Source organism: Callorhinus ursinus, unplaced genomic scaffold (genome assembly GCF_003265705.2).
Source record: "Callorhinus ursinus isolate GAN/ISIS: 27379988/994484 unplaced genomic scaffold, GSC_fseal_2.0 scaffold93, whole genome shotgun sequence".
In the NCBI taxonomy this organism is placed as follows: Eukaryota; Metazoa; Chordata; class Mammalia; order Carnivora; family Otariidae; genus Callorhinus; species Callorhinus ursinus.
In genome coordinates this window covers 1,262,103-1,286,900 of record NW_027397155.1, presented here as the reverse complement: position 1 = coordinate 1,286,900, position 24,798 = coordinate 1,262,103, and the positions used below count along the sequence as shown (strand labels likewise).

General features: G+C 36.6%; 1 protein-coding gene and 1 pseudogene across 4 annotated transcripts in view; both read right to left on the bottom strand.

The window, feature by feature from the left end:
• Window positions 1–24,798, bottom strand: part of GRM5 (glutamate metabotropic receptor 5) — a 665,424-nt gene that overhangs the window by 131,191 nt on the left and 509,435 nt on the right. For all 4 annotated transcript variants that reach the window (XM_073888708.1, XM_073888709.1, XM_025893393.2 and 1 more), the window contains exon 4: window positions 19,556–19,791. In XM_073888708.1, coding sequence (XP_073744809.1) covers window positions 19,556–19,791 — 236 coding nt within the window. The remainder of the gene's footprint in view (window positions 1–19,555; window positions 19,792–24,798) is intronic.
• On the bottom strand, window positions 24,156–24,271 carry LOC112840635 (small nucleolar RNA U3; annotated as a pseudogene).

Sequence of the window (24,798 nt, the reverse complement as noted above, 5' to 3'; positions counted from 1 at the left end):
CCTCCTTTATCAAAGATCAGTTGACCATAGAGTTGTGGGCCCAAGAAATACCATAGATTTTTGCACATTAATCTTGTACACTACAAACTTAATAAATTCACTAGAATTTTTGAAGAGTCCACTGGATTTTCTAGGTAGATGATTATTTCATTTGTTAATAAAGACAGTTTTACTTCATCATTTCAAATCTGGAGATTTTTATTTCTTTACTTTAGTTGCTATAGTCTAGTTCATTGACAGAAACCGGTGGTACCAGAGCCAAACTCCTTATTGCCTGATCATATGGGGAAATTTTACTAGGTTGAGGAAGTTTCTGTCTATTCCAAGTTTGCTGGCAATTCTATCATAAATTAATATTAGGTTTTGACATTTAACCCTTTGGTAAACAAGTTTTTAATACATTAAATTACACTGACCAATTTTTGAATATTAAATCAACCTTACATTTCGGGATAAATCTTACTTTGCCATGATATAGCATATTTTTTGACATCTAGTTGGATATAATTTGCTAAAATTTTCTTTAGAATATTTACACCAATGTTTTTGAGATATGTAGTTCTTTTCTTGTGATATCTTGGTCTGGTTTTATTTATTTATTTATATAAATAAAATTATATTTATAATTTATAAATATAATTTTTATATAAAAATTATAATATTATAAAATATAAATTTTATAATATAAAATTATAACAATTTTATAATGTTGGCCATATTGATTGAATTGGGACTTATTTCTGCCTTAATTTTCTGATAAAGTTTATGTTAGAATTTCTATGAGTTCTTCCTTAAATATTTAGTAGCGATTCACCAGTGAAAGCATCTGGTCTGTAGTTTTCATTCTGGAAAAATTTTTAACTACAAATTTAATTTTTTAAAAGATTTTATTTATTTATTTGACAGAGAGAGACACAGCGAGAGAGGGAACACAAGCAGGGGAAGTGGGGGAGGGAGAAGAAGGCTCCCCACTGAGCAGGGAGCCCAATGGGAGGCTTGATCTCAGGACCCTGGAATCATGACCTGAGCCAAAGGCAGACGCTTAACGACTAAGCCACCCAGGCACCTCTACAAATTTAATTTCTATAACAGATATAGGACTATTCAGGTTGTCTATTCTTCAGTGATCTTTTGTAGTTTATGCATTTCAAGGAATTTCTCCATTTTATTTAAGTTAACAAATTTATTGGATAGAATTGTTTTAAAAATGTTTCCTTATTTTCCTTTCATATTTGTTGACTCTAGAGTGATGCTCTACGTCTCTCATTCCTGATATTTGTAATTTGTTTTTCTTTATTTTCCTGATTAATCTGTTTGTTTTTTTTTTTCAATTGTATTGATCTTTTAAAAGAACCAGGCTTTAGTTTCATTGGTTTTCTCTATTGTATTTCTGGTGTGTATTACATTGATTTTCACTCTTATCTATTACTTCCTTTCTTCTACTTACTTTGAGTTTAATTTGTTCTTCTTTTCTAGATTTCTTAACCTGGATCTCTGGTCATTGAGTGGAGATATTTTTCTTTTCTGATGTAGCAAGTTAATGCTATAAAATTTCTCCTGAGTGTTGTTTTAGCTCTCTGAACTGTAAGTTTTTCTAACTGGACAGCTGTGGACAGATACTGTTCCCTTGTCTCATATGGGTGCCATACTGTTCTCTCTAATCCTCTCGTGGTTCCTTCCCAGGCCTTTTTTTTTTTTTTTGGTCATTTTTCCCTTTTATTCTTTTTTAAATAATTTTTTTATTGTTATGTTAATCACCATACAGTACATCATTAGTTTTTGATGTAGTGTTCCATGATTCATTGTTTGTGCATAACACCCAGTGCTCCATGCAGAACGTGACCTCTTTAATACCCATCACCAGGATAACACCCCCCCACCACCCTCCCCTCTAGAACCCTCAGTTTGTTTTTCAGAATCCATCATCTCTCATGGTTCATCTCCCCCTCCGATTCACCCCCCTTCATTCTTCCCCTCCTGCTCTCCTTCTTCTTTTTTTTTTTCTTAACATATATTGCATTATTTCTTTCAGAGGTACAGATCTATGATTCAACAGTCTTGCACAATTCACAGCGCTCACCATAGCACATACCCTCCCCAATGTCTATCACCCAGCCACCCCATCCCTCCCACCCCACCCCCACTCCAGCAACACTCAGTTTGTTTCCTGAGATTAAGAATTCCTCATATCAGTGAGGTCATATGATACATGTATTTCTCTGATTGACTTATTTCACTCAGCATAACACCCTCCAGTTCTATCCACGTTGTTGCAAATGGCAAGATCTCATTCCTTCTGATGGCTGCATAATATTCCATTGTGTATATATACCACCTCTTCTTTATCCATTCATCTGTCGATGGACATCTTGGCTCTTTCCACAGTTTGGCTATTGTGGACATTGCTGCTATAAACATTGGGGTGCACATACCCCTTCAGATCCCTACATTTGTATCTTTGGGGTAAATACCCATTAGTGCAATTGCTGGATCATATGGTAGTTCTATTTTCAACTTTTTGAGGAACCTGAACACTGTTTTCCAGAGTGGTTGCACCAGCTTGCATTCCATCAACAGTGTAGGAGGGTTCCCCTTTCTCCACATCCCCTCCAATATCTGTCATTTCCTGACTTGTTAATTTTAGCCATTCTGACTGGTGTGAGGTGGTATCTCATTGAGGTTTTGATTTGGATTTCCCTGATGCCAAGTGATGTTGAGCACTTTTTCATGTGTCTGTTGGCCATTTGGGTGTCTTCTTTGGAAAATGTCTGTTCAGGTCTTCTGCCCATTTCTTGATTGGATTATTTGTTCTTTGGGTGTTGAGTTTGATAAGTTCTTTATACATTTTGGATACTAGCCCTTTATCTGATATGTCACTTGCAAATATTTTCTCCCATTGTGTCATCTGTCTTTTGGTTTTGTTGACTGTTTCTTTTGCTGTGCAAAAACTTTTTATCCTGATAAGTCCCAAGAGTTCATTTTTGCTCTTGCTTCCCTTGCCTTTGGTGATGTTTCTAGGAAGAAATTGCTGCGGCTAAGGTCGAAGAGGTTGTTGCCTGTGTTCTTCTATAGGATTTTGATGGACTCCTGTCTCACATTTAGGTCTTTCAAACATTTGGGGTCTATTTTTGTGTGTGGTGTAAGGAAATGGTCCACTTTCATTCTTCTGCATGTGGCTATCCAATTTTCCCAACGCCATTTTTTGAAGAGACTTGTCTTTTTTCCATTGGACATTCTTTCCTGCTTTGTCAAAGATGAGTTGACCATAGCGTTGAGGGTCCATTTCTGGGCTCTCTATTCTGTCTCATTGATCGATGTGTCTGTTTTTGTGCCAGTACCATACTGTCTTGATGATGACAGCTTTGTAATAGAGGTGGAAGTCCGGAATTGTGATGCCACCAGCTTTGCTTTTCTTTTTCAAGATTCCTCTGGCTATTCTGGGTCTCTTCTGGTTCCATACAAATTTTAGGATTATTTGTTCCATTTCTTTGAAAAAAGTGGATGGCATTTTGATGGGGATTGCAATGAATGTGTCGATTGCTCTAGGTAGCATTGACATCCTCACAATGTTGGTTCTTCCAATCCATGAGCATGGAAAGTTTTTCCATTTCTTTGTGTCTTCCTCAATTTCTTTCGTGATTATTTTATAGTTTTATGAGTACAGATCTTTTGTCTCTTTGGTTAGATTTCTTCCTAGGTATCTTATGGTTTTGGGTGCAGTTTTAAATGGGATCAACTCCCATACAGATATCGGTCTGTAATTCTCCTTTTTGAAGGGGTCTTTTTCTGGTTTGGGGATCAAGGTAATGGTGGCCTCATAAAATGAGTTCAGAAGGTTTCCTTCCATTTCTATTTTTTGGAACAGTTTCAGAAGAATAGATATTAATTCTTCTTGAAATGTTTGGTAGAATTCCCCTGGGAAGCCATCTGGCCCTGGGCTTGTGTTTGTTGGGAGATTTTTGATGACTGCTTCAATTTCCTTAGTGGTTATAGGTCTGTTTAGATTTTCTATTTCTTTCTGGTTCATTTTTGGTAGTTGATACATCTCTAGGAATGCATCCATTTCTTCCAGGTTATCTAATATGCTGGCATACAGTTGCTCATAATATGTTCTTACAATTGTTTGTATTTCTTTGGTGTTGATTTGATCTCTCCTCTTTCATTCATGATTTTGTTGATTTGGGTCATTTCTCTTTTCTTTTTGATAAGTCTGGCCAGGGGTTTAATCAATCGTGTTAATTCTTTCAAAGAACCAGCTCCTAGTTTCATTGATCTGTTCTACTGTTCTTTTGGTTTCTATTTCATTGATTTCTGCTCTGATCTTTATTATTTCTCTTCTCCTGCTGGGTTTAGGCTTTATTTGCTGTTTTTTCCCTAGCTTCTTTAGGTGTAGGGTTAGGTCGTGTATTTGAGACCTTTCTTGTTTCTTGAGGAAGGCTTGTATTGCTATATACTTTCCTCTCAGGACTGCCTTTGCTGCATCCCAAAGATTTTGAACAGTCGTGTTTTCCTTTTCATTGGTTTCCATGAATTTTTTTAATTCTTCTTTAATTTCCTGGTTGACCCATTCATTCCTTAGTAGGATGCTCTTTAGCCTCCATGTATTTGAGTTCTATCTGAGTTTCCTCTTGTGATTGAGTTCTAGTTTCAAAGCATTGTGGTCTGAAAATATGCAGGGAGTAATCTCAATCTTTTGGTACTGGTTGAGACCTGATTTGTGACCTAGGATGTGATCTATTCTGGAGAATGTTGCATGGGAACTAGAGAAGAATATGTATTCTCTTGCTTTGGGATGGAATATTCTGAATATGTTGTGAAGTCCATTTGGTCCAGGGTGTCATTTAAAGTCTTTATTTCCTTGTTGATCTTTTGCTTAGATGATCTGTCCATTTCATTCAGGGGGGTTTTAAAGTCCCCCACTATTATTGTATTATTGTCAATGTGTTTCTTTGCTTTTGTTATTAATTGCCTTATATAATTGGCTGCTCCCATGTTAGGGGCATAGATACTTACAATTGTTAGATCTTCTTGTTGTATAGACCATTTAAATAGGTTATAGTGTCCTTCCTCATCTCTTATTACAGTCTTTGTTTTAAAATCTAATTTGTCTGATATAAGGATTGCCACCCCAGCTTTCTTTTGGTGTCCATTAGCCTGTTGAATCGTTTTCCACCCCCTCACTTTCAATGTGGGGGTGTCTTTGGGTCTAAAATGAGTCTCTTGCAGACAGCATATTGATGGGTCTTGTTTTTTAATCCAATCTGATAGCCTATGTCTTTTGATTGGGGTATTTATCCCATTTATATTCAGAGTAACTATTGAAAGATATGAATTTAGTGCCATTGTATTGCCTGTAAGGTGACTGTTACTGTATATTGTCTGTGTTCCTTTCTTGTCTATGCTGCTTTTAGGCTCTCTCTTTGCTTAGAGGACACCTTTCAATATTTCTTGGAGGGCTGGTTTCATGTTTGCAAATTCCTTTAGTTTTTGTTTGTCCCAGAAGCTTTTTATCTCTCCTTCTATTTTCAGTGACAGCCTAGCTGGATATAGTATTCTTGGCTGCATATTTTTCTCCTTTAGTGCTCTGAAGATATCATGCCAGTCCGTTCTGGCCTGCCAGGTCTCTGTGGATAGGTCTGTTGCCAATCTAATGTTTCTACCATTATAGTTTACATATCTCTTTTCCCGAGCTGCTTTCAAGATTTTCTCTTTGTCACTGAGACTCGTAAGTTTTACTCTTAGATGTCGGGGTGTGGACCTATTTTTATTGATTTTGAGAGGGGTTCTCTGTGCCTCCTGGGTTTTGATGCCTCTTTCCTTCCCCACATTAGGGAAGTTCTCTGGTATAATTTGCTCCAATATACCTTCTGCCCCTCTCTCTCTTTCTTCTTCTTCTCAGATCCCAATTATTCTAACGTTTCATCTTATCATATTGCTTATCTCTTGAATTCTGCCCTCGTGATCCTGTGGTTGTTTCTCACTCTCTTTCTCAGCTTCTTTATTTTCAATCATTTGGTCTTCTATATCACTGATTCTTTCTTCTGCCTCATTTATCGTAGGAGTTAGTGCCCCCTTTATTGATTGCACTTCATTAATAGCCTTTTTGATTTTGACTTGGTTAGATTTTAGTTCTTTTATTTCTCCAGAAAGGGTTTCTCTAATAACTTCCATGCTTTTTTCAAGCCCAGCTAGTATCTTTAAAATCATGATTCTGACCTCTAGGTCTGACATTGCACTAACGTCCGTATTGAGTAGGTCCATGGCAGACGGTACTATCTCTTGTTCTTTTTGTTGAGGTGATTTTTTTCGTCTTGTCATTTGTCCAGGGGAGAATAGATGAATGAGAGAACAAACTGCTAACAGGTTAACAACGTCCCCAGAAAATATACTCTAAACCAATCAGAAGCGACCTGAAACTGGGGGGAAAGAAAGGGAAAGAAAGAAATAAGAAAGGAAAAAAAAAGAAAGAAAACGATAAAAGCAAACAAAAACAGAACAAAACAAAAAAAAGAATATGGTCAAATATGATCAGGCTGGTGCATAGATCAGTGCCACACACTAGATTTTGGGTGTATTTTGGTCTGTTAGAAGAAAGTGCCTCCTAAAATTTTAAAGAAAGAAAGACTTATATCTGTACAAAATAAGGGTTGATACAATGAAGGGATGGAATATAACTTTAAAAATGAAAATTATAAAAAATTTTAAAAAAGGAATTGATCAGAAGGTGTTTGAAAAAATAAAGAAGAGGTTTTAAAAAAAAGGAAAAAAGAAAGAAAAAAAAGGGGAGAGAATGTGATCTGGCAGGAAACTGGAAAAAAGCCATACACTAGAGTTTTAGGGTATATTTTGATATTTTAGAAGAAACTCTATCTCAAAATTTTAAAGAGAGAACAACATATATATATATATTTATATATATATAAATATATATATATATGCCAAAAATAACGGTAACTACTATGAAGGGATAGAATATGACTCTAAAAATGAAAAATAAAAATTTTAAAAAAAACGGTATTGATAAGATGTTGGTTGGAAAAGGGAAAAAGAAAAATTTAAAAAAAACAGTTAAAAATTTTAACTTTGAAAGACTAATTAATCATGGTAAAAAAGCCATGAATTCTATGTGCAGTATTCCCCAGTGCTGGAGTTCTCCCGTTCTCATTGATCGGTAAACTTGGTCTTGGCTGGCTGTTCATGCTGATCTTCTGGGGGAGGGGCCTGTTGCTGTGGTTCCCAAATGTCTTTGCCGGAGGCGGAATTGCCCCGCCCTTGCCGGGTCCGGGCTTAGTAATCAGCTCGGTTTTGCTCTCAGGAGCTTTTGTTCCCTGCAAGCTTTCCGTACAGCGTTGGAGGACTAGAGTGAGAATGGCAGCCTCCCAATCTCTGCCCCAGAGGAGCCGAGAACTCGGGGCACCGCTCTTCAGTGTGCCCCCAGAGAAAAGCAGTTGGTCACTCTTTTCTCCGCAGTCTCCGGTCGCAATCTGTGCTCACCCGGCCTGTGACCGAGCGTTTCTATTTCTGGCACCCAACCCCATGTGTAGTCTCCAAACCCTGAAGATCCCTGCGGTGCGCTCCCACACTGCTCCTCCCAGGGGAGGGAGGGGAGTCTCCACGGATCTCCTGCTTGTTGTGTCGTTGCTGGAGGATTAGTGCCCCGACTGTCACGGATCACATTTTATGGCAACCCCGAGCTGAGAATAGGTCTCTGGTTCTGCAGCCGGTTTCCCCGCTCCAATACCTGGGAGCTCTGCTGCACTCAGGCACCCCCGGTCTTTCTGTGACCCTGACGGTCCTGAGACCACACTGTCCCGCGAGGGTTCCACCCCCTGCTCAGCCACTGGAGTGACGTCCCTCAGCGGAGCTGACTTCTAAAAGTTCCAATTTTGTGCTCCGCAGCTCTAGCACTTGCCAGAAGCGCCGTCGGAGACCCCCTCACCCGTCTATCCTCCCGAATATCACCTCGGATTCACTTCTCCGCACGTCCTACCTTCCAGAAAGTGGTCGCTTTTCTGTTCAGAGAGTTGTTGCTATTCTTTTCTTTGAGCTCCTGTTGAGTTCCTAGGTGTTCAGAATGGTTTGATCCCTATGCAGCTGAATTCCTGAGACCAGACGAAATCCAGGTCTCCTACTCCTCCGCCATCTTGCTCCGCCCCTCTTTCCCAGGTCTTAAGTATTATCCTCATATGCATGCAGTGATCAATACTCAGCTGCATACTCAGGAAGGAGCCTCTGCCAATCTCCAGAGTTCCCCCTTCCTGCACCTCTCTACTCTTTGTTCCTGTGCTCTGAGAACTCTAGTTTCCTTGGTTTTTCTGAACTCACAATTCCATCTTCTTAACTTTGAATTGGGCTCTTAACACAGCAGGGGAGGGGCAGAGGGAGAGGGAGAGAATCCTCAACACACCCCTTGGTAAGCATGGAGAGCAATGTGGGGCTCCATCCCAGGACACTGAGATCATGACCTGAGTTCACCTTATTTATTTCCTGTTTCTTAAGAATAACTGTCCTTCATCACTTGATATTCAATGTCTTAAAAACTGTTGTTTTATATATTTTGTCTTTTTTCTGTTGTTGTTGCTATTTTAAGAAGGAGAGTAAATCCAGTCTCTATTACTTCACCTTTACTAGAAGCAGACACTTTCCCATCACATCAAGTGTCTTCCCATACATCATCATACCTAAGCCTCGCTAGAGTCCTCTGTCAGTTAGGTATCTGTTTTAATACTCATCTCATCTCACACCTGAGAAAACAGAGATTCAGTGACACCTAATACTGGCTACAAGTTAAGTTTTTTTAATATAGATCTTCTGGGTGTAAATGTAATACTTTTTACAGTACACCTGTATACCTTAAGTGACTGATTCAGCAAGCTTGTCTGGGCTCTCTTTGGTTTATGTTAAATATCTTTAATACATCATGCATTCCATTTCCAGTATGTTAAGAGTTTGAAAATCTTGGCAGTTTCTAATGCAAGGGTTTTGTTCTGGAGATCTCTTCGAGTACTTTTTTGATGGTAGCTATTCATCATGAAGAATTACATACACTGACACTTACTTGGATGGATAATTACTCTTATTTCTTAAACTTTGGAATTCAAATAAGAAATATGACAGATTATGTTTCTTAAAACTTTGATATGTTAATATCTGGGGCCTTGATCTGGCTCTATGTTCCATTTCTTTAAAGCAGAGTCCAAGATGGTGAAATTCTCCTCTCCTGGCAATGAAAAGTATCAAAATGTAACAAATCCAAGAATTGCATTAAGCCAAAACTGACACTTCAAATTCTAATTAACTTAATTCTTTGGCTGATATAAAGAAAGAAATGGGCTTCTGCTTAGCAGATTTCATCGCATACATTATGATAATGTGATCGAATTTCTTTTTCAGTATATGGTTATTAAATTGTCCTAGTGTAGTCTTTCCTGAAGTATGGTGATAATAAATGTCATATAAGATGAGTTCATAGTAAAAGGAAACAACAACAAAGGAGATGCTGAATTAACGAAAGGTATTTAAATTTTTTTTACAGTGGGATTTGTCCTTTTCCAACATGTGGATATACATTATGTATCTCTAAAAAATGGACACAGAATGTAATAACCCAATATATGCAACCATGGAATCCTTTTTGCACATTGGATTAGTTTTCTTTCCAAGTGCTATCTTGGATATATTAATGTAGTGCAAGGATGAGAAATCTCTAATCTAGAGGTTAGGTATGGCATTTCATTTATTTGGCCTTTGTGATGCCTTTACTAAAGTTCAGCTCCTCTTATCTAGACAATTATTTCCTCTCAATTTACTGTTCTGGGTTTTCTAGTCATGTTTTCAGAAGAGATGCTGAAGTGTTTTGAGCAAAGTCTAAACCACAAAGAAGTGTTTTTGTTTTGTTTTTTTTTTCTTAAGATTTATTTATTGGGGCACCTGGGTGGCTCAGTCAGTTAGGTGTCTGACTCTTGATTTTGGCTCAGGTCATGAGCTCAGGATTGTGAGATCAAGCCCTGACTCTGGCTCCACACTTAAGTGGAGCCTGCTTAAGATTCTCTCTCTCTCCCTTTCCTCTCTCTCTCTTTCTGTCTTTCTCTCTCTTAAATAAATTTATTTATTTATTTATTTATTTGTTTGTTTGTTTGTTTATTTGAAAGAGAGAGATTGAGAGAGAGTGAGTGTACACAGCAGGGAAGGGGCAGAGGGAGAGAGAGAGAATCCTCAAGTAGACCCTTTGGTAAGCGTGGAGCCCAATGTGGGGCTCCATCCCAGGACCCTGAGATCATGACCTGAGCTGAAATCAAGTGTCAGCCACTTAACTGAAGCAAACAAGATGGCAGAAAGAAATTTCTGATGCATAAGGAAGTATCCTTTAACTAACCTACCTCAAATACTTATGACACATATTTATCAGAGAAAATGTGGACATCTCTGGCTGGAAACCTGCTGTAACAAAAATGGAAAAGAGCTACCTCCAAGCTAATGAAATTAACAGGAAATGTTTTTAATGTCAAAAAATTCCACACACTCCATAAATGTGATTAGTATTGCTAGTATCTTTTATAAAGAAAATGCGTAATGGTAATAAGCTACCATGATTTGAGCAATTTAAAATTAATTTGTAATTTGTTAACTGCAGCAGCTTGTGCATAAAAATAAGGGACTTCCATATATAAACACACACATGTTCACACAGGATATTCAAGGCACAGTTCAGTTCACTGATAATGCTAAACCAGATAAGAATTCTGGATCTAGTCAACAAATCAACAGTGACCTTGGGATCTGTAGCCCACAGATTGGGAACCTCCGTTCTAGGTCCTCTAGCTGTTGTAACACTACATGGGTCTAAGAGAAATGAAGTCACATTCATTTAACAATATTTATCACATACTTGTTCTATATAAGGCATCATGTTAAGAATTTGGAAAACACAGATGAGTAAGACAGTTCTTCTCCTTGAGAAATTTATAATTTAATGGAGACAGATGGACATAAAATGTTCACATACTGGTGTAACAATGTGAAAAATTTATTTATATGTTAGTGTAATACAGTGGAAAAAATTATATTGCTGTAGCTGCTTTATTTCCTCTGAGGATGGCATCATGTTTTCTCTGGAGTAAATGGCTTTCTGCTTGGCAATGTAACTTCAGTAGCAGCTTTGCACTCAAAAGGTGAGCAACACTTCTCCAAGGGTAGAATTTTGAAGGAGACAACAAAACAAAGAAACAGATCAACAGCTCTACCTATGAAATGAAGAGATATTTACTGTGGCATATAAAAATATTGAGAGGAAAGGGGGTAAGGGTTATAGAAAAAGAAAGGGAGAGGAATCAAGCAACATAGTGGCAGAAATCTGGTGGGAGTGGGTGTGTGTGGGGGGGGAGAGTATGAGAAATTTGGACTGAAGGGAATGTTAGACTGGACATAGTGGCAATAGAACTTTTATTTGGAGGTGGGTTAGTTAAGGTAAACTCAGAACACAAACACAGGGAAGTGCAAAAATCATAACTATACATTAATTTTTTTCAAAAGAAACACATCCTAGTGATTATCACTGGCTCAAGAAATAGCACCAGAAATGCCCTCCTGGCCAAAGGACTTTTACGTTGCTCTGAACCCATTTTTCTCATCTTCATTTTATTGATAGTAGTTTGGCATATGCAGAAATGCCTGTGTGAGTGGTGACTTGGTGGCATAAAAATAAAGGGAATGGAGGATCTACGTTCAATATCTGGATTGGTATGTGACAAAAAGAAGACAAAAGGCATAGGAAGGGACATGAGGAAAAACACAGTTTCTTTGAGAACAGGAAACTGAAGTCATCTGAAACCATGAGAATATATGCTCTGTGGAATTGACAAATATCTTGAGGTAGGTCTTTCACTGAGCAAAAGTGCATGTGCAAAAGTTCAGGGACTTAAGTAGGCAAGCCACTTGAAACTGGATGAGCACAATCTGTGAAGTGCTTGGAGCATAGACTTCTTGGGCTTAAGGTATAGAAGCTGAGATTTGAAAAACATATATGGTGAATTTGAAGAGTTGTTTTTTTTTTAAGATTTTATTTATTTATTTGACAGAGACAGAGAAGCGAGAGCAGGAACACAAGCAGCGGGAGTGGGAGAGGGAGAGCAGGCCTCCCACCGAGGAGGGAGCCCCATGTGGGACTCGATCCCAGGACCCCAGGATCATGACCTGAGTCAAAGGCAGACGCTTAACGACTAAGCCACCCAGGTGCCCTGAATTTGAAGAGTTTTGACTGGGGCAAAGAGGAGTGTTTCCTTTTTATGGACATTGGAGAACCATGGAAGATCATTAAGAATGGGAGTAACAAGGATGAGATTCATTCTTTATATGGACTCTTTTGGGGTTATTTGTCAGCATAAAATGGAGGAGGAAGAATCTGGTATCAGTAAGAAGATTAAATAGGAAGATTTTTCTAATATATGTAGTGAGAGATGATGAAGAACCAAACCACAGCAGTGGTTTAAAGATTTGAATTCAGCCAGCAATGAAGAACAGATAACAGATGTGGAAAATGTTCAAACAGTAGAATTAACAGTATTTGGTCACCAGTTGGCTGAGAGGATGCTAGAAGGGGCATAGGAGAGGGCCACTTTTCCCTACATCTTGGGAGACAGGGTAGATGGATTTATCATTTACTCAAACTGGAGATGCTAAAAGGAGGAACTCAAAGTTTAGGGCTGTGGTTGCAAAAGTTATAATGAGGCAAGTTTTAGGTATGTGAGTTTGAGGTGCCCTCAGGACATCCAGATAGGAATGTTTGTGTGTTAATGTCATAAATGACATCTCTGGAAAATACTGGAAGTGACAGGGAGAAATCATAGAAAGGAGACAGTAAATGAATGTCAGTGGTTGACAGTGTAACTGTAAAGGAAATGGGTCCTTAAATTCATTCAAAAATGGAATAACATACAGTTACTAGAAAACAGTTTTAATTTAATTCTCTGTAGCTCTTATTACTGGGTTATTTAAATAAACAATTAGAAAAGTTAAACTATATTCTTCATACTTTAATTTATTATCATTACTAGTCATTTAGTTTATAATTCAATTGTAACATAACTGTGCAATTTAAGTAAAATTTACTGAAATTGGGCTCACTGTTAATAGTATATAAACCTAGATTCTGTCAAAACCACTTAGTAAGACACTGAAGGTTTACAGTAATATTTTGATTTAAGTTTTTAAATGCTTAAAAATAAAACAAAAATTAACAAAAGTATAAGCATTTTGGACATTATAAATTGCAGGGTTCACTTATATATCCAAACTGGGATTGTACAGGTAGTGACGATTAAAAAACAAAAAATAAAGGAGGAACCTTTGGTGTTAGGTAGGATGGAGAAGAAAGCAAATGGAAAATTCTTTTACTGCATAACTTTAATAGGCCAAAGAAATGCAAAATTAAAAAAAAATTTAAAGGCAGTGAAGATGTATAGACACAACAAAGACAGAATGAAGAACAAAGAGGAGACCTATGAAAGTGGGCAGGTGTCACCCACTACTTTGTTGTTTGAGGGCATCTGCAGGTTCTGGACCAGGCTGCCAATCTAGTTTGGTCTGAATGAAGGGACATTAGTTTACTAGGGTGGCCATAACAAAGTACCACAAACTAGGTGGCTGAAAACAACAGAAATTTATTCTCTCATGGTTCTGGAGGCTGGAAGTCAGAAATCAAGGTGTTGACAGGGCCAAGCTTCCTCTGAGACTCCTGGGGGAGTCCTTCCTTGCCTCTTCCTAGCCTCTGGTGGTGGCCATTGATCTCTGGCAATCCTTGTCCTTGTGTTGCATCACTCAAGTATCTGCCTATGTCTTCCCCTGTCACTTTCCCTGTGTGTCTCTCTGTCTCTCTGTCACTTCTCTTTTGGCGAAATTAAGAGCCCATCCTACTCTAGTGTGTCCTTATACTAACTAATTACATCTGTGATGATGCTATTTCTCGATAAAGTCACCTTCTGAGGTCCTGGGAAAGGATATGGCATGTAGCTGGGGGAGGGGGAGGTGTAACTCCACACAGTACATGACAGTTCTGGAAAAAGAGAAACCAGAAGTACTTTTGGATATTGAAATGATCTGCTATCTCAATTTATAAACAGCAGGAGCCCTAAGTGCATGGTAGTCTTTTTCCTTTGTGATTCATTTGCTGATTCTGGGGGCTGCACGGAGGCTCAAGATTTTGAAGAGGAAGACTGAAATCTCCCATTGTTTTATACTATCTGAAAGAAAAGACCCACCTGAGGAATAGAAACTGCTCAAACTTCAATTAGTTCTTTCCTCAGAATGCATGCCAAATTTGGAAACCATATGGTACAGGAAGCTCGAGAGCAAAGCTCAAAAATAGTAAAAATCTGATCGAGTCAGTCAGCCAGGGCATGGGATACACTAGACTCTCAACTGAAATTACATGTTAGCTGTCCCTTAAAGACATTTTTAAACCAGAAGTTGACTCCTTCTATCTTATGTTGCAACTTACCTCATTTCAATTTCTTTGAATCTGGACAAGGTGAACCATTACTGGGGTGAAAATAATATAAAATTCAATCTGTATGGTATTTTATACTCAATGTCTAGCACAAAAGAAAACATGGTAGATGTGTCAAGAAGCACAAAATGTAACCAATGTGAAAAATAAGTCAATAGAAGAAGACTGACAGAAGATCCAGATGTTAGAATTAGAAAAAAGGGACCATAAAATAGCTATAATCAATCTGTTCAAGGAAATAGGATAAATGATTGAAAAAAGTGGATGAGAAAGAAAATTTCAACAGAAAGTTGAAGACTATAAAAAGAAAGAAAATGAGCATTCTGGGACTGTAAAACACCATATCTGAAATTAAAAACTTATTTTGTTTAACAGCTAACTGGACATAGGTGGGGATATGATTGGTATAATCAAAGACAGAATAATAGAAAAGAACAAAATTGAAGCACAGAGAGGAAAAAGAGAAGAAAGCCCAGAGAAAAAGTCACCTGTATGACACAGTCAAATATAATCTAATAGGTGTATTTGAGCACAAGAAGGAGCAGAGAGGGAGAAAAATGTGGCAGAAGGAATGTTTCAGGAATAATGTCTGGGAAATTTTCAAAACTGATACAGGTCTTTCTTCCACAGGTTTAAGAAGTTCTGGAAGCCCAAAGGATGAAATATATAAGGGAAATCACACCTAATCTCATCATGATCAACTAAGAACTTAAAAAAAAAATCTTAAAAGCCTAGAAAAAAAGATACATTTGTATCAAGGATACAACATTAAGAATGGTGGCTAAATTCTCAATGAAATAATGGAATACAGAAAACAAAATGGAATGCTGTTTTCAAAGAAAAATTAAATAAACTGAAGAAGACCCAGCAATACAGAAAGCTATACTTGGCGAATACATTTTTTCAAAAATAAATGTGAAATATAGATATTCTTATGAATAAAAGCTGATAAAATTTGTTGGCAGTAGACCTATATTACAAGAAATACTAAAAGAAATTCTTTAGGCTGAAAAATATCACTGGTGAAAGCAAAGAAGTACAAGAAGGAATGAAGAACACTAAAGTGGGTAAATATGACTGTTGACCATTTACAGCAACAATCCTAGGAAAGCCTGTGGGGTACATAATACATATAGAAATAAACTATATGGCAATAGCAAAAAATAGTGTTGGGGGATAAATAGATATAAATATTTGCAAGATTTTTGAATATAAGCAAGAACCATCTTAAAGATCCATTTAGTAGTTCTATGGAAAACTAAATGAATTATACTGAGATGAAACAAAAATATTAAGAGAGGTGATAGAATAAGATAATAAAAATTATTGATGAATCCACAAGAAGGCAGTAAAAGAGAAAGAGTTGAAGAACAAGTGGACAAATAGAAAACAAATAACTAGTGAGAGAAATAGAAACTAGAAATAAGCCATGGTCTAATTGGGCAGTTTTCATGATACATATATCCACATTATATAAGGAAGTCTTAAAATAGATGTTAAAAGATAATCAACTCAAAGAAATGTGCAAAAGACTTGAACAGACACTTTACAAAATAAGATGCCCAAATTTCCAATAAGCATATGAGAAGGAACTTAACTTGGTAATAGATAATGGAAAGCCAATCAAAATCACAATACGATACAAACACACACTTACAGAATGTTTAAAAAAAAAGATAGAACCAAGTGTTGGCAAGAGTGCAGAGCAATTTGAACTCTCATACATTTCAGGGAAAGTAGAAATTAGTCCAATCATTTTGGAAAACTGCTTGGCACTATCTACTAAAGCTAAACATATGCAGAGCCTATGATGTAGCAATTCCATTACTAGGTATACATCTAACAATAATTAGGATATAGGTCTTCCAGAAAATATGTACACACTTATTAATAAAATCTTTATTTCTAATACCTAAAACTGTAAATAATCCAAATGTTCATCTATAGGAGAACTGATAGGTAAATTCTGGTAGTAAATCCATACAAAGGGACATGACATAGCAGCAATAAAAAAACAATAAACTACTAATATACAATGATGGGATAAGCTCTACCACATTACTTTGAGGGGAAAAGGCCAGACACAAAAAACCAAATAATGTAAGATTCTATTTATATTATATAAGAGAATAGGCAAAGCTAACAGGCATTGAAGAATTCATATGAATGGGGCATATTCTCTATAAAGCTGCTGCTAATTCTGGACTACTAGATTTAGATACCTCTCCTAACTTTTATACTTTGCCTCCCAAGAATCTCCTAAGAAAAATAAGCAGTAATTCAGCTATGAATATTTCTATTCTTTGGGTCAAGCCATTTTTCTTTTGAACTCTCTGATTTAATGTACTGTAGACAGTGAGTAACGTAAAACATCTTGACTGGCATGAATTACAAACTCTTAATACTTCTTTTTTTTATTATGTTATGTTAAACTCTTAATACTTCTTAACACTCTAACTCAAAAATGGTTGTCTTATGCACACTGCCTGATGAAAGGGCTTAAGTGCATTATATTTAGGAAAACACTGGTAAATTCAGTAGTGTTATAAATACAAGTAATCTACTGGGGCCTCTTTGAAGATGGGGATTAAGATAGTGCTCGCTTCGACAGCACATATACTAAAATTGAAGATGGGGATTAAGATACAAAAAGGACATTTGAATAAATAAGGAAATATGTTCAAAAGTAGAGAGTAGTGAACATTTGAGTATCCATTACTGCATTCCATAGTCATATACAAATAATTTTAAGATTTTTCTTTTTTGTATCTTTGGCCTATTTATTAACTATTATATAATGCAAATTTGATGGCAATTTTTAGAAAACTATCATATTCTATCTCTTTAGTATATCATATTGGTTAAACGTTAGACAAACCTGAGTCCAAGTATAAGTTCCAGTGTTTAATAGTTAGGTGACCTTGAGCAAGTTATTTTTTCTCTCTAAATCTTGGTTTTGTTATTTTTAAATAAGGATAATCATAGTGCTTCCCTTATTGAGAAGAATAACAGAGGTACTTCACATAAGTGTCCATGTTTATGTACAAAATGACATCATTGTCAGATAAGATTCCAGTGGTGGCAGAGTAGCTGAAGACTGCTTTCTAATACTAGAGTAAGGAACCAATTCTGAGCAGAGAAATTATATCAGGAAAGTTACGTGAAAGAGAGCTACAGCAATAGGTTGAAAGGGAGGCTTTTACAGAACAATTTCCATAGAAATAATATTCCATGGAAATCAATTAAAGAGTTTTTCAAGACTGTATCTAAATAAGGTCTCTAACAGTAGAGAAACAAAGAACTATTTCAAGGAGAAAACATTTCAGACAAAGAGGCATAGGAACAGAGCATTGGTACAAAAGAGGATGAAGATCAACTGGAAAAATTCCCTTAGCCAGACTGTTAGGGACAGTCACTAGCACCTTGGTAAAAGAGACTGAAGAAGAGATCAGATCTATTGTTTACTCTTTATAACTCCTTGAATGTAGCTACATATACTAATCTGTACACAATCATAGAATTGGAACCCAGAGAGAAAGAGTTTCCCAAATCTCAAGAGCAGAAATAAGTCTGTGGCCATCAGAAACTGGATAGAATGGTGAAAAAATATGAAATTATCTATAAAAATTGAAATTGTATAACAGAAGTCACAATGTATTGTGTTATGTATTCTCACACATTTCTTTTTCCTGAAAATAAAAATAAAAACAAAGGAAATGAACAAGCATTTGAAAATTTTGGACAAGAAGTATCTGAAGTGAGAGAGAAACAAACACAGGCTCACACCATGAGCCTTCTGTGATTTCTGGATTTCAATGACCAGTACAAAATCCCACACTCCAGCATCCCTCCTCTCCCTCGCTACCCTAATAGGAACTGACATAAGGTTGCCAAGTTCTTATTTTAGTAAGAACTGACATTTAGAAACAATCACAAATTGCCATTTACTCCTTTCTTCATTTCACAAAAGAATGAACTAATACCAAAAAACATAGGATGGACATGAACTGGGAGGGAAAGTGCATTATGAAAAAATTCTCTATATCATTCCCATTATTCTCATTTTTGTGCTGGAATGGGACAACTTCTCTGTGAACTGGAATTGGTTTGTGGGCCAGGATTTCAAACCCACTGCCAGGGTTTGTGTTCCAGGCTTGTGGATAAAAGACACCTCTACCACTAACTCAAACTATTTTATTCCCATGCAAATGCATATGGGGTTCTTGTTACACAACGTGGGGATAAGGCAGTCTCAACAAATCCCTTATCAGTTTTAACAAACCTAATTTTTAGAAAATTTGACATATAGATCAATATTGGCCTTACCTCGGTTATTAGAGTCAAGATTCCCTTTCAATGTGCAACTTATAAATAAGAGTGCCAAGACCCTGTGTTTAACTCTTATAATACCACTTACAATACTGGATTGCAACATTGGCTGGCATGACTATCTCCCTTCTAGACACTAAACCTCTTGAGAGCAGTAACTAGTTTTCCTCACCTTGGTACCCTTACAACCAAAGCCAACAGTTGGGACAACGTAAGCCCTTATACATATGTAAGAATGCATGGCTCTGCTCAGATTGTGTCTCCTGAAACATAATAACTATACACAACAAATCCCTGCTGGGAATTGGCTCTGTCCTTCAATATTCACTGATTCATTCTTCAGAATATATGAAACCCTTACCAAGTGTTTAACGCTGTACTAACTGCTCAAGACAATCAAAATGAGCAGAATGTAGATCTTGCTTTCAAGGACGGCAACAGCATTTCCTCTATGAGGCTCACGTTATCCTCTTAGCACAGTGCCAATTTCTTGAATGATATAAATAATAAAATTGTTGGAGATCTCCGTGGAGCAAACATTTGCTCTGATATGTTTTTCTTAGTGAGAATAAAGTCCGTTTATCACTGTAAGTAGCAATACCCACCCTGTTTCTGTAAGAGTCCTCTTCTCTAACAGATTACAGCCACTATTCCCCTGACACACTTTACTTAAATTGGAGCCTTAGCCTTATCCACTCTAAATGAAACAATAAATCTGCTTACTATTGCAAGTTTTGTTGTATTTGCTGTTCTCCTGTGCAAACCCTTCCAGCCGGCACTGAAAACGATGCTGCCAAAATTCTTGAAACCAAGGGTTTCGAAGGTTTGTTTCTGGCCGGAGCTTCAGATAATAATCATCAAACCACTTGACATCGGGAGATTGGAGCTTGATTGTGATTCCACCAACAGCTTCTCGCTGATATCCATCTGTCACATCATACCTGTCCGCCCAGCCATCACTGTGGGGAAACAAAAACCAGCTCAGCTCAGAACAAATAGTTTCTAAGGAAATGATTCCATATTTGCTTTCTTTTTGAAAAGTTTAGTCATTAAATGGCTCTTCAGGCCACACCAGGGTATACATTATACCTACATGATTACTGAAAAAGAAGCTTGGAATAAAGAGTATGAAACACCATGGGAACTTTGGGTCTAAGAGGGCTAGAAGGCACCAGTCTTACTAACCTCAAACTGTGGAGAATAACGTAATGCTTTTGGCAAATTTTACTGGTTGTAAAACTAGTATATGCATGGAAATTGCATGATATCACCATTCATACTACTTACTGGATAGCTAGGTCAACTTTAAATCCATTCTGTTCCTTTACTTTATAATAATTATTATAATGATCATAAAGTAAAAATGAAAATATTTCTAAAACACACCTAATATAAATTTAACATCCTATGACATGATATTAATTTTTTTCCACATTTTACAAGTAAATCATAAGGAGGTTATAAAAACTGATTATGGTCATTCTGTTAAATATAGATTCTTCAACACTTCAAATGGTGTCCCATAATCCACAATCCATATACTCTTTCCTGTCACATGGTACTTCTTTAATACATTTAAAATGCACATATGAAATCCTGTTTTACATTGGACAGATTAAAAAACTTCTTAACAATGAGCCATCAATGATGGTGACAGGGATCATACACTTCAATATTACTATCATTCTATGTACTGACCACTCAAAGTAACCTAGGAATTTTAAAATAAAAGAGTTTGAAATCAGAGAGTTTGTGTTACAATGGTATAAGAGTATAAAAGAATAAGGGGAAAGTATTCTAAGCTTATTTGGAAAATATGTGAGACACAACATCGGAAATAAAAGATATAAAAATATGTTTATATCAAATTTGGGCACACCTCGAGGCATTCAGACAAAAGATACTGACTTTTCCATCCTCTCTCCCATTGGAAGATGCACAACTTGTGCTAAGTATCTGCTGGGACCCGGTGGGGCTGTCCTTCTTTGAAGACAGGCAAATGCTTTTTCAGGAAAGATAAAGAAAGTCAAGGGACATTTTAACACTGAAAAAAAGTAACAAAAAGGGAAGAGAAGGGGTTTGGAGAGAGCTGAGTGGAAAAACAGAATGGAGCCTCCTGAAAGCAAAGCAGGAAGTGTTTGGAGGTAAGGGGCGGGAGGGGGGGTGGGAGGATGGGGGGGTGGGTGAGGTGGTGAGGGCAGGCACGGGGGAAAGGGGGAGGGAAAGGATTTACATTCACAATCATTGTTTATTTCATCCATATTAGATATATTTATCAGAATGTAAATTTCCCTTTATCTTCCTTCAAACGCATTTTTGTCTTTTTAACTTTTTTTGTAGGTGGAGAGCATGCTCCAATATTTTGCATATAAAATCAGTGCTCGGGAAGGTATTATATAAGTAATTGATTAAAATAAGTATAAAAAAACATGTACTTTTTTTCTAGCATGCTCTGCTATGGCAACTCTGACTTAAAAACTGATAATGAGAGTTTTTCCAAAGGTCACGGATTACTCATTAAGATATCATAGGGGCTTGCCATAACTTGAGATGTTTCCTAAGGCATCAATGGGTAAAAGAGGAGGAAAAAAATAAATAAACAAAATGAACCATTTCTTCTAAGTTGTCGCTGACAAAAGAGATTTCATTAAAAATTATGGTGAAATTTCAAAACTTTTGTGGCATATCAGGAAAAAAACACTAATAAGTCATGCAATATGTTTTGTCCCAGTGTTGAATTTGGTTACTTCACACATTCTCTTCCCTCAAATTTCTCATTTTCAGCTGCAGAAGATTTTATTTAAAGCTGACAAGTTGAAATGCTGTGGGCTTGTTTGCCTCATTTTCTCCCTCTGTTGTGGAGGGTTTATTATATCACTGGTATGAGAGTGTGGGTCTCATTGGCGCTGAAGGAGATGCAGGGGCGTGCTGCAAACGGAGCAGAAAAGGCTGTTTGTCAAGCAGAGCCCCATTCTCCAAGAAGTGGGAATTTAAATTGCTCCTTTTGTTAATGCTAGCTCGCTCTTATGTAACACTATGATTATGAATATTACATAAGAAATGGTTCCAATTTACCCTTCACAATTCATTCACTGAATTTAATGAGGATTGTAAAAAGCTTGTCTTGATAAACTTTTTTAGAGGAAATATTTCCATAAAAAAAGTATCCAGGCCAGAGTGTGTTAATTGACTCAATTCTCATCATGTTCTTTAGCTTTATTTTTCCAGGTACAAATCTCTTCTCCATATTTAAGAATCTGGCAAAAGATGTTTTATTAGTAGTCTGTAAGTTAGAGTTGTGAATTTAAAACAGTTTTGTTCCAGATGTTTCCATTCAACAGCAAAGTAAAAAATCATAATGGAGTTTGTATGCAAACAGAAAATTCCAATATCTATTTGACAAAACAGGGTTATTCTATTTAAACTTACTGAGGAATGTCTGCTATGTAAGTTTCAAGAAACTTCATTCCATGCTGGCTAAGTTAGATGGTGTCATGTAGACTTTAGGTTATTAAATATTAACATTTTCATAAAAATGTGCTTTTAAGATTTGTGTTAAGATGATAGGGTATCTCTAAGTAAGAAATAATAAATCCAAAAGCAAAATGAAATACCAAGAAAAACTTGCGCTTACTTTTCTATGATCTAATGCTTTACATTACATTGATAGATTAGACTGTCAAGTACTACCTAAATACTTTTGGGTAACATCTATTATACCAAATAAGGAATAAAGAGTGGGGAGGAAGATAAGGAAAGAAACTAAAAATACACCATTTTTAAAACATCTCTCTAGATTTAGTATCTATCTATCATCTATCTATCTATCAACATCATCTATCATGTCCATCCATTCATCCATCCAACCATCATTTATCTAATTTCCCTTCTCACTGGTGGGCGTTTTACCCATCTCCCCATAATCCATTTCATTATTTTCCTTCCGATTCCCTGATATACAGTAAATCCTCATTATTTGCAGATTTTGTATGTGCAAATTCATCTACTTGCTAAAATTTATTTGCAATCCCCAAATCAATACTCATGGCAGTTTTGTGGTCATTTTCACGCATGCACAGAGTGGCAAAAATTTTGAGTCTCTTGATGTGCACATTCCCAGCTGAGACTGAACAACATGCTCCTCTGCTTTCTTGTTTTAGCTTTCATATTATAAACAAGTGTTCTTTTCATGATCTATTTAGTATCAGGGGTTTTGTATTTTTGTAGGTTTTTTTGTTGTTGATTTCACTGTTTAAAATAACCCCCCAGCATAGTGCTGATGTGTTGCCTAGAGTTCCCAAGTGCAAGAAGGCTGTGATATCCTCTACATAGAAAATGCATTTTTAAAACCAGCTGCATTCATGCATGAGTAAAGTGCTATTCGTTGTGAGTTCAATATTAATGAATCAAAAATATATATTAAATAATGTGTTTTTAGACAGGAACATGCATAAAGCAAGGTTATGTACTGCCTACGTGATGGAAATGTTGTGAGTAGAGGCCCCCAGCAATTTAAACCTGTACTTCCCCTGGGGACAGTGGTCACTATTCACTAATTCAGTGTTTGGTGCATGTTTATGGAACATTACTGTGAATAACAAGAATTAAGTGTACATATAATGTTCTTAATTGGAGTGTTATATTAATCAGGGCTCCAGCTTTTCTTTGACTATAGAAACTGAGTGAGTTGGACATTTAAAATAGGAAAAACATTTTTAGCTTACTTGGCTTAACTAAAGGAGGAATCTTTAATATGTACCCAATCTAAAAACACCTCCTTAGTAGATACCTTAGATTCTTTAAATTCTCCCTGAAGACATCTTAAGGACATGCTCATCCTGCAAGAATTTATTTTCATTTTCTTTCCGAATTGCATTACTAAAATATATATTCCTACTCTATTATCTACATATCCTCCTTTCTCCTCTCAGTCCTCAATTTCCACTATTTCTCCTAATTAGCAATTCATGGAAATTTAATTTTTATTTGTTTTCAACAGAAGATTGTTGTTTAACAAAATTGACTCTGGAATTCTCTAGCTATAATTCATCTTCCATATCTCTACAGCTTTGCTTATTTTCATCAACATTTATTAAATATCTAGCTATCTTAGACTAAATTATTTTGTGGCAATAAACAGTTCCAATGTCCCAGTGGTTTAGTACAGAAGTTTATTTCTTGCTCAGCCTTTAGATTCATTGCAGATGGTCTATAACTCTGCTTCATGTTGCCTTCATTCTGAGACACAGTCTGAAAGAACACTTTCCTTCTGGGACATAGCCAATGTTGCAGAAGGAAAAAACATGCAATTGTTCTTAAGTAGTCTACTCAGAAGTGGCACAGGTCACTTCTGTTCACATTTCATTGATGAAAGCAAGTCATATGGCCAAGCCTAACCTAGTAACAAACTATAGAAATGATCCCTGAAAGTATAGTCTTTGGCCAAGCCTAACCTAAATGGGACAGGTGCATATGATTTTTCCCACACAGGGGATCAATTAATGTTGTGAAGAAAAATTTACGTCACCACATTTATTATGTATTGACATTGTATTGAGACTGAAAAAAAACAAGTTAAATAGGTTTTAGATACTACACTCCAAGACTCACAGACTAGTAGAGAAATGAGAAAGAAGGACAGATATATAAATAAATGACTCATATAAGTAAATATTGTTGCAGGTGTGAAACAAATGCAATGGGAGAGAACATCGGTAAATGACTATGTAGGAAGATCAGTTTATTTATTTATTATTTATTTATTTATTTATAAAAGGAAACTTATTTATTTGTGAGAGAGAGGGAGAGTGCAGGGGAGGGGCAGCGGGAGAGGGAGAGGGAATCTTAAGCAGGCTCTACAGTCATCATGGAGCCTGACTCGGGGCTCCATCTCACCACCCTGAGATCATGATCTGAGACAAAATCAAGGGTTGGACGTTTAACCAACTGAGCCACCCAGGTGCTCC